General features: G+C 29.3%; 2 protein-coding genes across 2 annotated transcripts; one reads left to right on the forward strand and one right to left on the reverse strand.

Moving 5' to 3' along the window:
• Positions 1–406: 406 nt before the first annotated feature.
• On the reverse strand, positions 407–4,228 carry LOC101511895 (probable carbohydrate esterase At4g34215). Its single transcript, XM_004501750.4, has 2 exons — positions 3,499–4,228; positions 407–862 (listed from the first exon to the last, which is right to left on the reverse strand). Exons 1-2 carry the CDS (start codon positions 4,093–4,095, stop codon positions 509–511), a joined length of 951 nt encoding a protein of 316 aa, XP_004501807.1. The 5' UTR covers positions 4,096–4,228; the 3' UTR covers positions 407–508.
• Positions 4,229–7,049: 2,821 nt separating this feature from the next.
• Positions 7,050–9,694, forward strand: LOC101509957 (putative receptor protein kinase ZmPK1). Its single transcript, XM_012716127.3, has one exon. The coding sequence runs from the start codon at positions 7,169–7,171 to the stop codon at positions 9,581–9,583; it is 2,415 nt and encodes an 804-aa protein (XP_012571581.1). The 5' UTR covers positions 7,050–7,168; the 3' UTR covers positions 9,584–9,694.
• Positions 9,695–12,618: the final 2,924 nt, after the last annotated feature.

Below are 12,618 nucleotides of genomic sequence, written 5' to 3' on the forward strand. Positions count from 1 at the left end.
ATATTTAAAAGGTTATAAACATATCATACACAAAAAATTAGAATGTTTTAACAAGGGAGTAATGAAATATGAATTTTTATCCAACTAAACAATAAAAATACCCAAAATATGGAGCTTAAAATTTAATTATGAGCTTATTTTTTTTTATAGAATTTTATATCATAACATATAAATGTAATTGCAAAGTTTGATAGCATTATGCTAAAGTTTCAATTTAATTTTATTTAGTAGAAATTAAAATAAAATATATATTTAATAGTTTTAATGAACCCTGATGAGTCGATCAAATTGATCTCTGCCCTTATTCATTATCTATTTAATGAAAAAAGAAGCTATTAGAATTAAATTGAATTTAATTCATATACACCATAAATCATAATTGTTACATTATAAAAAAAATGAACTTGAATAATAATTACTTTTAAAACTAATATATAAGTAATTGTGATTTTTTGATAGTTTAAATCTTTTTACATTAAAAGCGTATCAAAATTAAACTCATTACAATTTACACATCTACAAGAAAGTTGTGAACATCATTGTGATAAATCATAAATGTTATGAACAAGTGGACCATATAAATATGAGAAACACAATTAGAAAGCCCTATGGAACTGGAGGCCTTGTTACGTATTGGACTAACATTGTCATACATATTTGTATTTGAAGAGGGTACAAATTGAAGGAATGCATCGGCCATCATCTTTCCAAGATCAACCTGGGCCGGGGTCGAAAGGTGAAGCCCGTCGGGCTGAAGAGGCAAACCCTTAGCATCAACAGTTTTCAGGTTCAGAAGGTCAATACCCAGCTGAGCCTGTCTCACTATCTCTATGTAAGGGCCTGATCCTGATGCCAAAGCCACCTACAATACGTAAAAAATAAAGGTCAGACAAAAAATAATGCTTAAAATCCATTTTTAGTCTCTATATTTTGTTCATAATTAACTTGTAGTCTATCTATTTTTAAAATTGAGTTTTCGATGTCCCAATCTTATAATTTATGGGATTTTGTGTATCTTTATGTTTTACATTATGATGTGACATGTATATGATACAATTGAATTAGATAAAATTTAATTCATATCTTTAATCAATATTAATTTTCTTGATTTTTATTTAAATAAAATTTTACAAGTGCTATATATAAAAATTTATGAAAAAAAAAAGAGAAAAATATTTTTATTTTTTTATCTAATTTAATTATACCACATCACTCTTATGTCATTAATGAACATACCCCATCATTAAAAATAAAAGGTGACTAAAAAATTCCGACAAATTATAAAATAGCGAGACCAAAACTCAATTTTGAAAATAAAAAGATTAAAAATTAATTTAAAAAGAAAATAAAAAAAATTAAATATAAAAAAAAACGTAAAAAATAGAAATGAAAAGTAAGTGAACATACATGCAAGTGAATACGGTTAATGATAGACACACTTTACTCTCTTAGATTAAGATTTTATAATTTAAGGTGTCTCTATAGCTTAATATTGAGTTTAAGCTGTCTCCGTGACTTGTGAAGTAATTAACAAGGCAAGACAAATACATCAGTTGTTAAGCTATGAAAGTAGTTTGTTGACACTACGACAACATTGTACCTTAATAAATTAGTAGTTTAGCATGAATTGACAAGAAATCATCCGACAGGTTACCAATAATTATACTATGCTGAATCTAACACTAGTGCCATATTAACGAAATAACAACATCCATAGATAATTTGTACCGATCTTTTTGGGAAAAAACTAACGACTAAAAATATAGATTAGTTTGTTGGTGTGTTAAGGAGTAAAAATGTTATATTGATAGATAAAATGTGAATGTTGAACATTGTATAAATCTTAATGTCTTAAGATTATAGGTGAAATGTGATATTCAAACTATTTAATGATTGTACTTATTTTCATGTCACGGTTCTTAGGAGGGTCCATCATTTTCATGTGCATCCAATTCAACTATAGAGAGATTTATTCAACTATAATATAATAAAATGAAGTTTTTTTTTTGAGGTAAATATATTTTTACTTCTTACAAAATTATGATCTTTTAAGTTTAATCTCTAAACAAATTTTATTTATTTTTAGTCTCTATTTTGATTTAATAGAAATTTTTTGGAGACTAAATTTTTAAATAGAGACTAAAAGTGAGTAATTTTTTTTTAAGTACTCAAAAGCTGAATTTTTTTATAGAGATTAAAAATAAAATTTTATTATTAGAAAATATCATCTAAAATATTTGAGATTAAAAAACTTATTTTACTATTTTATTTATCAGAAGAGTCTAATTATTAAAATTAGAATATAAATTCTAAAATATTTAAGACAATCTGATCCCTGGTGTTTTAAGTTAACCTCATCACTCAACATAATTCTGATGCAAGTGTTATAGCTTGATTCATTTATGTATTGGTAAAAAAATGTAAATAGATAATCTAATAATTCTAATTATGAAATCAAACTCATTAGATACTACTATATGCTAATACTTTATTAAAATGCTTATTTAAACGTATTTTTTATAAATAAAAGTGATTAATTCATAAATGCTTATTTAAAATATTCATAAAAATATTTGTCAAGGTTTTAGAAGAGCTAGATGTCTAATCTATATATTAATAAAAAAGACTCATTTGTTTTCGACACAGAGAAGACAATGGAGGCGGTGAGTTAGAAGACATATTAGGAACAGTTTTTTTTAAACAAAATAATAAATATTACTAAAAATTTATATACATAAGTGTAAGATCTCGAATTCAAATCTAAAATATATCGTCTAACTTAATAATACATTAATAATATTAGAAGCTAGAATTTAAGGACATTATTTTTCTTGTGATAAAAGGAAATTACACTAAAAAGAAACAGAGCCAATAGGAGAACAAACTCCCCTAAACTAACATGCATATTACGGAGTGATTTTTTACTGGATTTAAAATAATTTTTAAATCATGTTATATGCGAGATCAATGTTAAACTTTCCAATCCCATACAACACATACTCTGTACCCAAACATACATGTGACTAGTGAGAACACAAATTTTCTGCGCTATAGAGATGCATATAAGTCTTGGATTTAATTCATTTGCACCATAAGTGTAGAAAGAATTTACACTTAAATTATTATTATGTTTTTTACTTTAATCACGATTACTTTAAAAGTGATACACATGGATGGTAGTAACGCATCGACAATGAAATATTGTTACACAGAAATTAATTAAACCCATATATCTTTAAAAAGTAAATAAGACTATCTCATAATTATAAATTAGCACCTATACATTTGAAAAATTAGCTGCAAAACGTAGATATGGTAGAGGATCTATTATATATTGTATCCTAAGTAATATATATATGCATCCCAACCCAACTACTTTTTCTTAAAAATAAAGTGCTAAACCAAACCGAACCTAACAGTTTAAAGAACAATCATTATCAAATTAATAAATACATAAATAATAATGCTTTGAACAAACAAATGAGAAATAGAAAATACCTGAATTATGGGAAGCAATGGAGACTGCAAATCAGCACGAACATCCAAGAAAAACTTGCGAACTCTATTTTGGTACGAATGAGCATCACTTAGACTTACCGTATCAGACTCACCTTGATACCAAAGAAGTGCACGAATAGTACCACCACCATCATCACGCAACGATTCCTTAACCCTCTTCATCATGTGGTTGTAAAGCACTTTTCCCCTTTCCCATTCACTTATGTTTGTTCCACCAATCGCACATGGGACCAAACCGACCACACCGAGTCCCAAGTTTTTTTCCAACACCGAATTCGCAAATGCCATCCCTGGTCCAATCCCATTTGTCTTTACCGTGTCTATGTCTCCGTGAAGCGGTTCGTGTGCTTTCACCCACTTAAGGTGCGCGTCGAGTTTCAAAATTGATGGATTTGAACGACATTGTGGTGGAACGACACCGTCCCAGGTTGTAACGCCGTTTCTTGTGTCGTTTACCACGCCTCCTCTTCCAGCCATGTTGCTCTGTCCGGCTAATATAAATATATTTTTATCGGCTTGTAGCTTCATTGGCATTGCTTGAATTAGAAAAACTAATAACAAGAAGAACCAAGCCATTTTTTTTTTGGGTTTGGTTTTAGATGATGGAGACGCTCTTTTTGCACAATGGATTATTTATATACGCCACCATATCCCCAAAACATATTGAGAATAAACTATGTTAAATGCTTCTCTGTCATTGTGTATAATATAATATTTTTCAATTGCTTTTCATATACACGCCTTATTCTCCGGTTCTTCAAATTTTAAGAATTAAAATTATGATGATTAAAGTACCACGTGAACAAAAGTCTTGGTCTACTCTTGTAAGAAAAAAATATTATTGGTCTATATTTTACTTCTTTTTAATAAAAGAGTTGGGATTGGACCAAATTTGATGCTTGCATTAAACGTTTATGTTATGCATAAAATATTATCCATAATGAAGCCTAGCCCAAATTATTAGCATTAACATTAAGGTAAACTCCACCATTCGTTCCACACAATTAGTTTACGTTGAATAGTGGGTCTACAAATATTACTTTTCAATTTTGTTGGAGGGTGTTTACTTGAGACTAAGACAAGTAATTGAGTCAACACTGTTATTTGTAATTGCAACTCATTCTCGCTAACCAATTATTAATTGTCAAGAAAAACCGTTAAAGTATAGTTATTTTTATTTCTCTGTTCGTTTTTGCTGGCTTAGCTTTGGGCCTTGTCTTCCACTGTTAATTTTAGATTTATTTTGTTTGGGCTTATTATTTTTTCCGAGGCCATATATCTGCTTTTGCTGTTTTCTTTAGGTAAGATTAGAGTTGATACTCCTCACTTTTACCTTTATCCCACAATTTTTTTTTATAAAAAAATCTAACTTTACTCCTACAATTTTTATTTTTTACAATTTAAAATTTTTGAGCTCATTTAATATCTATCAATATTTTTGTTTTCGAAATTTCTAAGAGATAGCAAAAAATCGTTTTCTGAAATTTTCCTGTAGGCAAAACAATGAATTTTGAAAAATGATTTTTTCAAAAATTATTTCAACCAAATGAGTTTTCCGATAATTATTTTGTTGATTGTTTGAATATTTTTACCCAGTTGTACAATCAAATTGAATTAATCAATATTATGAGGTTTTGTTTCGCTTCAAGTCCGCAAATGATTTGAAAAAATTGGGGAGTAGTATATAAATTATCATTAACTTCAATTATTGAAACTTTTGGGGGTGTAATCGGAATAATTTTTTTTCTTCATAATTTCTTCATGTTGTTCACAATCTGTTGAGGACATCTAACAGAATTGACGGATTGAGAAAAGGCAATATAATATCAAAGAAAAATGTTTGGTATAGAATCGTAATATAAATTGGAGTTAATGGAATTAATCAATTAAGCACAGTAATTTGAATCTGGAACATCTGTAATACTTTAGATTTATATTATTTGTCGAGTAGCAGAACGGAGTGCATCCAACACTGCACCCAAATAACCAAATTCAATGACTTTGCCACAGATGCATTGTTGAGGGTATCTAAAATGTGGAGTTTACCAATGTATGAGGGATTAATTAAGATTCAACAACCTCTTTCATTTCTTTTGATTCAACAAAATTAATATTTTCACCCCAACTTTTGCTAATGCACCCCACACGAGTTAATTAATTTTTCCTTAAATATCATTGTCTTAAGTTTTACTTCAAAAAGCAAAATTTAACTTCTGAAATTAAACTTTTGATCTAGAGCATAATTTCAGTAACCACTGAAATCATATTGTAACAAATAAACTCGACGGCGTAGTCTTTTTTGTTGTTGTTGTTGGAGTGTAACTACAAATACTTAATCAATAAAAGTTAGAGGGAGTGCAAAGTATTTTAGTAGAAAATGAGTTATATACGTTGTATTAGAAATTAATAAGTTTTTATATTAGAACGAGTATTTGAATTGTCGGGCTAGAGCCCATTTCATGCTCGAGTCTAGTCAATGTTTGGGTTAGAGTCCAAACCAATTAGAAATTTTGTCAGTCAGAGATCAATATTCAGAATCTTAATTAATGTTAATTTTTTTCATATTCTCTGCATAAACAAAAATCAGCATCTGGATCTGCAGATACACACCTGCACAGCACCCCCTTCTTTATAATATCTTGAATGAAGAGTGGCAAATAATTTTATCTAATAACAACTACAACAACCATTCTATTGTATTGTATTTCATTTATTTCAACAATGCATACGATATAATTATTTAGCGTGTATAGGATGTGTATGGTTATTGAATTAGTTAAGTTTATAATTGAAGACCAATTTCATTGAAAACAAGTTGATATTATTATAAGTATAGAAAAAAGATATTACATAAGTGAAGAATCCAAGAACACGACGTAAGGCTCATTGGCAAGTTGCTACTAGTTTTTGTACCTTTCCCTCTGCGTCCACAATTTGACTTTGATCCAGGTTATTACAGCCGGCCATCTTATCATAATGCTTCCAACTTACAAAGTCTAAACCACTGAACAAAGATATTACAAATTGATCCGCAGTGGACCCAAAAGTGTGTTGGCCAGAGTTGAAGAATGTGATTTTTTTTTTTATAGAAGGATGAATATGAAATAGGACAACGTTTTGTCTCCTTCAAAATGGTGGTATATGCGGTCAACTTTAATCTCAAGTCAGTTTATAATTGTGTAAGTGAGGTGGTTTTAGAAAATGAGTTGTCATACTTCATATTCATCTCATCAACACTTTTTGATCCACTCTAGATCATTGGTGCTTCCGTGTATGAGAATATCCATGCATGGAGAATACCTAAATCACACATAAAGAATCACATAGTTTTTAGTCTCTTCACCTCAATTGGAAGTTATTGTTTTCTCACACTTCAAAACACAATATCGTACGTTCTTACGTGACAAAAATAGACAAAATCAATAAAATGTGACTTGAAGTCGAAACATAAATATTATCAAATAGTGTGAAACAAAATAATAGATGTATAGATCTTTTAATTGACCACTACATCTTATAATATTAAAACATATCTTATAATATTAAAACATATGTTTATTCTTGATGGAAAGTTGAAACAAAAGTAAACTAGCAAATCATCATCCTCTCCATTATTTCATGCTCATTTAATTTTCTCCAGCTGCTAGCAATGCAAATCATATTCTTCCATCTCTTCCTCTTGTTTACTAAAATAACTTCACTAACAACAACAAACACACTCCCACAAGGCTCGTCACTTTCAGTTGAAAAACCAACAGACACCCTCATTTCACCAAATGGCGTTTTCTCCGCTGGGTTTTTCCCGGTCGGAGACAACGCATTTTGTTTCTCCATCCTCTACACAAAATCCAAACAATCCACAGTTATCTGGATGGCAAACCGGGACCAACCCGTGAATGGTAAATACTCAAAACTCTCACTTTTCAAAAACGGTAATCTCATTTTAACCGATGCAGAAAAAACAACTGTTTGGTCCACTTCAACTTTCTCTTCAACCTCTTTACAACTAAAACTCAAAAACAATGGTAACCTTGTTCTACAAACTTCACAAAAAATCAACTTTACCATTATTTGGCAAAGTTTTGATTCTCCAACTGATACACTTCTTCCAAACCAACCAGTTACAGAGAAAGCAAGCTTAGTTTCATCAAAGAGTGAAAAAAACTATTCTTCTGGTTTCTATAAACTTTACTTCGATAACGATAACGCTCTTCGCCTTCTTTTCAAAGGTTCTTTGTTATCTAGTATTTATTGGCCTTCACCTTGGCGATTACCAGTTGATTTAGGAAGATCAACTTATAATGTTACTAAAATTGCTTCACTCGATTCTTTTGGAAATTTCATATCCTCTGATGCGTTTCAATTTACTTCAACCGATTATCCTAAAGAAGTTTTTAGATTAGTCAAAATGGATCATGATGGTAATTTACGTGTTTACAGTTTCAATGAAGAAACTAATATATTTGAGGTAACATGGCAAGCTATTTCTGAACCTTGTAGTATTCATGGTGTTTGTGGAGCTAATAGCATGTGTACTTATGATCATGTTATTGGAAGAACATGTTATTGTTTGAAAGGTTATAAGGTGAAGAATTCTCAAGATTGGTCACAAGGATGTGAGCCTGAGTTTAAACCAGTTGATCTTTCTTGTAATCGCGGTGAGTCTTTCGGGTTTCTTCATCTTCCAAACATGGAATTGTATGGCTATGATTTGGACGTAACACAGGTTACAAGCTTGAGAGAATGTCAAAGGTTATGTTTGGATCTTTGTGAAAAATGCAAAGGTTTTCAATTTAAATTCAATGAAGTTTCTACTTATAATTGTTATCCTAAAACGTTGTTGTTGAATGGAAGAGATTCACACAATATTGATGGAGAGGTTTACTTGAAATTACCGAAAGAAACTTTGTTATCATCCAAAATGCCTCTTAAACACTCACCTTTGAATTGTTCCATTGGTAATTTATCACAACCCTTGAATAGATTCTATGAAAAACCAAGTAAAAACACCACTTTGAGTTTCTTGGCTTGGCTTTCATTTGGAATAGGAGTGTTTGAGATTACCATCATTTTATTTGTGTGGTTCTTTTTGTTTAGAACCAATAAACAACACCATAATGGCGATCAAATACAAAGACGCCTTCTTTCAGCAACAGGGTTTCAAAGGTTTACATATTCGGAACTCAAAAGTGCGACAAAAGGTTTCAGCAAAGAGATTGGTAGAGGAGGCGGTGGAGTTGTTTACAAAGGAACATTACATGATGATCGTGTTGCTGCTGTTAAACGATTAAACGAAGCTCATCAAGGAGAAGCTGAATTTTTAGCTGAAATAAGTACTATTGGTATGTTGAACCATATGAACTTAATTGACATGTGGGGTTATTGTGTTGAAGGAAAACATAGACTTTTGGTGTATGAGTTTATGGAACATGGTTCTTTAGCAGAAAATTTATGTTCTAATTCACTTGATTGGAACAAGAGATTTAATGTAGCTGTTGGAACAGCAAAAGGGTTGGCATATTTACATGAAGAGTGTTTAGAATGGGTTTTGCATTGTGATGTGAAGCCACAAAATATTCTACTTGATTCTGATTTTCAACCAAAGGTAGCTGATTTTGGTTTATCAAAACTTTTGAATAGAGATGAACGTGACAGTTCTGTTTTTTCAAGAATAAGAGGGACAAGAGGTTATATGGCACCTGAATGGGTTTATAATCTTAGAATTACTTCTAAAGTTGATGTTTATAGTTATGGAATTGTTTTGTTGGAAATGGTGACAGGTAAAAGTCCAATGGAAATTCATAGTCTTGAGATTGGTGGTGGTGTAGAGCATCATAGAATGGTGACATGGGTGATGGATAAGGTGAAAAGTGCACCTACAACTATGTTTTGGGTTGAGGAGATTATTGATCCTAAATTGGAAGGGAAGTATGATGTTTCTGAAGTTGAGATTTTGGTTAAAGTTGGTTTGAAGTGTGTGAAAGATGAAATGAATGAAAGACCATCCATGAGCCAAATAGTGGAGATGCTTCAGTCCCATAGAAAAAGAGCCCCACATCGTTAGTTACATTTTTGCTTTGTTACATGCTTCATTACCAAAATAATTGTTTTGTTTTTTTGGTAAAGAATTAATTGTTTAATTTATACTTGAAATTAAATAAATAAGTTTTTCATACGGTAACATTTCAAAATTTCGTTTTTAGTTTCAGAAAAAATTAATATTTTATTTATAATTACGAATTATTACGTAAATCATTTTAATTCATATTAAAATGTCAACATATATTTTAAATAATTTTTTTTAGACATATTTACAATATTATAAAACGTTAATGCACAAAATATAAGTTAAAATATAAAAAAAAATTGATTAAAAGATCTAACAAAACATTTACAATTCTTTTCGCATGCACAACTAAACAATTAGAAATATGAGATATAATATCATGATAATCAACAATTAAGTAAACAAATTTATGAGTAGTCAACTTAAAGTTATTAATTATTTGAACCGTATAAAGGAAGTATCCATCAACCACAACATTTCGCAAATCCATATCAAGTGCAAATTAAAACGCTGGGTGAAAGCCATGAGTCTCGATCATATCCGAATTGGGTAAGATTGGTATTTCAAAGTAGCAGCAACTAAAATAACTCCATCAATATATGTGATTATGACACTTGTTCTCGAAAGTTATTGCTAAGGTCAACAACATCAACAACAATTTGGTATGAGTCCGAAGGAAGGGGCGGAAACCAACTACAAAGATACTTAGAAGTGTGATTTGGAGCATCCACCACTTATGCATTCAATATTAGTTTGTGATCCATAATGACTTTCCAAGCTTAACTTTTGGACTATTTTAGAGTTTTCAATGATTTTTTCTTCGAACAAAGTTTATTAGGTACATACTAAAGATCGTAACATAGAGTTAAAATCATACACTTTCGAAGGAGATGAGACAAATCAATATTTTTAGATCAATCTCTAAAATTGGGATATCATCATCAAACCACACATAGAGGGAGAAACAAACCAATCATGTTCCATGAATAACTTTTAAAATATGATTAGGCATCCTCCTCTTTCTCATGACAACGAAATCATATATAAAAGATCGTTATTACACCTTTCTTAATTAATTATTTTCATCATTAAGCTGTTGTGTAAAATTAAAGTAGCATGTTATCATATTTGAGAGTTTGGGTCTTGTTCATTAGTCTTTCATTATTCAAGAGTGATCCCAAAAAAAAAATTAGTAAAAAAAAATGTTATTGGGAGGCATAATGTGCATTTATGATAAATCCTGCAATACCGAATTTGATTCCTATTTAATCATCAAATCAATTAAGGACGGCAAATTGGAGTATATAAGAGCATCCTTTTACAATGGAGTTTTTTAAATTGAGTATTTAAATGAATTTCACATGTACAATCATTTAATTAATATTTCAACAACATTAATTTATTTTAATACGATTTATTATGTGGGACATGCGAAAAGTAACGACAGAAAATGTGACTATAGAAACACTTATCGATCTCCACTGGCACTGATATCTAATTTTTCGACTTCAAAGTGAGGTGTCTCGCAATTATTAATTATATCATATATGTCATATAATTAATTTTTTAATTGATTATTATGTATATTTTTTGGAAAGTAAACTGAATCCATGTCATATATTAGAGAAAAGACGAAACTTCCTTGTCATTATAATATGAGAGGGCATGCCATGCCATATAATTATAAATGAGTATCTCACGCTAAATAATTGAATTTAGTTTATCTAAAATAACTAGTATGGTGGGTGAATCAATTAATATTATCAATATCCATGATGGTGTATAAAATAACAAATAATATTAATTTAATAATTAATAATTAACATTACTCATTTTATCTTTTAATATGAATTGTTCAACTAAATCCCATTATATTTTTATATTTATCTGTAATAAAGAATTTATGTATACAAGAAAATTTTTCCTGTTTAAATAATACTCCAAACCTCCAACTCAGATTGGATATATAATCATTCTATCAAATACGGATATACCATGGCCAACTCTCCAACTATTATTCATTAGAAAAATGTTTAGCATAGAGTATATAATGTTTAAGAGAGATAGAGATAAAAAAAAATACTATAATTATGTAATTAAAAAAAATTAATTCATATAAAAATTTAAATTATACATATATCATTGTTGTTTTCATTAATTAAACATGAGAGATATTGCGATAGTTTAACTATTTAAACCATGCACACTGTACAAAATAAAACTGTCTCTTGAATCAATCTGATTTAACTGTTGTTGTTGTTGTTATTATTATTATTATTATTATTATTATTATTATTATTATTATTATTATTATTATTCATAATCATTTGAATATGTCATCTAACTCCAATAGTCAACTGCATCTATAATGATTGAATAGGTAATTTATCTCTAATAGTCAACTGCATTTGCGAAGACTCTTTAAATTATTAATATTGTTATTACTACACTATCAACTAGTGTTAAGTTGTGGTTTTTGTAGACGCAATTGTAACAATAACATTGCAATTGTCGGATCATGGTATAATTGTAGCTGCAAATTATGTTACAATGACCTATTTATTTTAATTTTTCTGATATTTAAAGGCTTTTAACATAAGCAAATATAATTACAATTTAAAAATATGTGTGTTTCGTTTGAAGGTCTTTATTGCAGGTTTTAACTTTAAAAAATTGTGTAAGTAAATTATAATAAAATTTATATAATTGTGTGAATTAAATATAGTAGAATTAACTACAATAAAATTTACTGTATTTTTTAAAATAAAATAAAAGTGTTTGTTTCGATAAACTTTATTGCACGCAGCCTATTGGACCCATGCAAAAAATAGTGACTCTACTAAATCAAATTTGGCACACATTAAATAATTCCATACATCCTATGTGTCACGACCAGAAAATTAAATGTCATGACCGGTGCATAAACTTAACAATTAAACAAGCCTAACAACTAACTTAACAATTAAACAATTAATTCGTTCACTACCATTTAAATATATATATATATATATATATATATATATATATATATA

This window comes from Cicer arietinum, chromosome 5, assembly GCF_000331145.2.
Source record: "Cicer arietinum cultivar CDC Frontier isolate Library 1 chromosome 5, Cicar.CDCFrontier_v2.0, whole genome shotgun sequence".
Lineage (NCBI taxonomy): Eukaryota > Viridiplantae > Streptophyta > Magnoliopsida > Fabales > Fabaceae > Cicer > Cicer arietinum.

Excerpts from the sequence above, each read along its gene's own strand:
- LOC101511895 (XM_004501750.4), bottom strand. The coding sequence starts at position 4,095 with ATGGCTTGGTTCTTCTTGTTATTAGTTTTTCTAATTCAAGCAATGCCA. Across the intron at positions 863-3,498 it reads CATTGCTTCCCATAATTCAG|GTGGCTTTGGCATCAGGATC; the intron begins GTATTTTCTATT and ends TACGTATTGTAG.
- LOC101509957 (XM_012716127.3), top strand. The coding sequence starts at position 7,169 with ATGCAAATCATATTCTTCCATCTCTTCCTCTTGTTTACTAAAATAACT.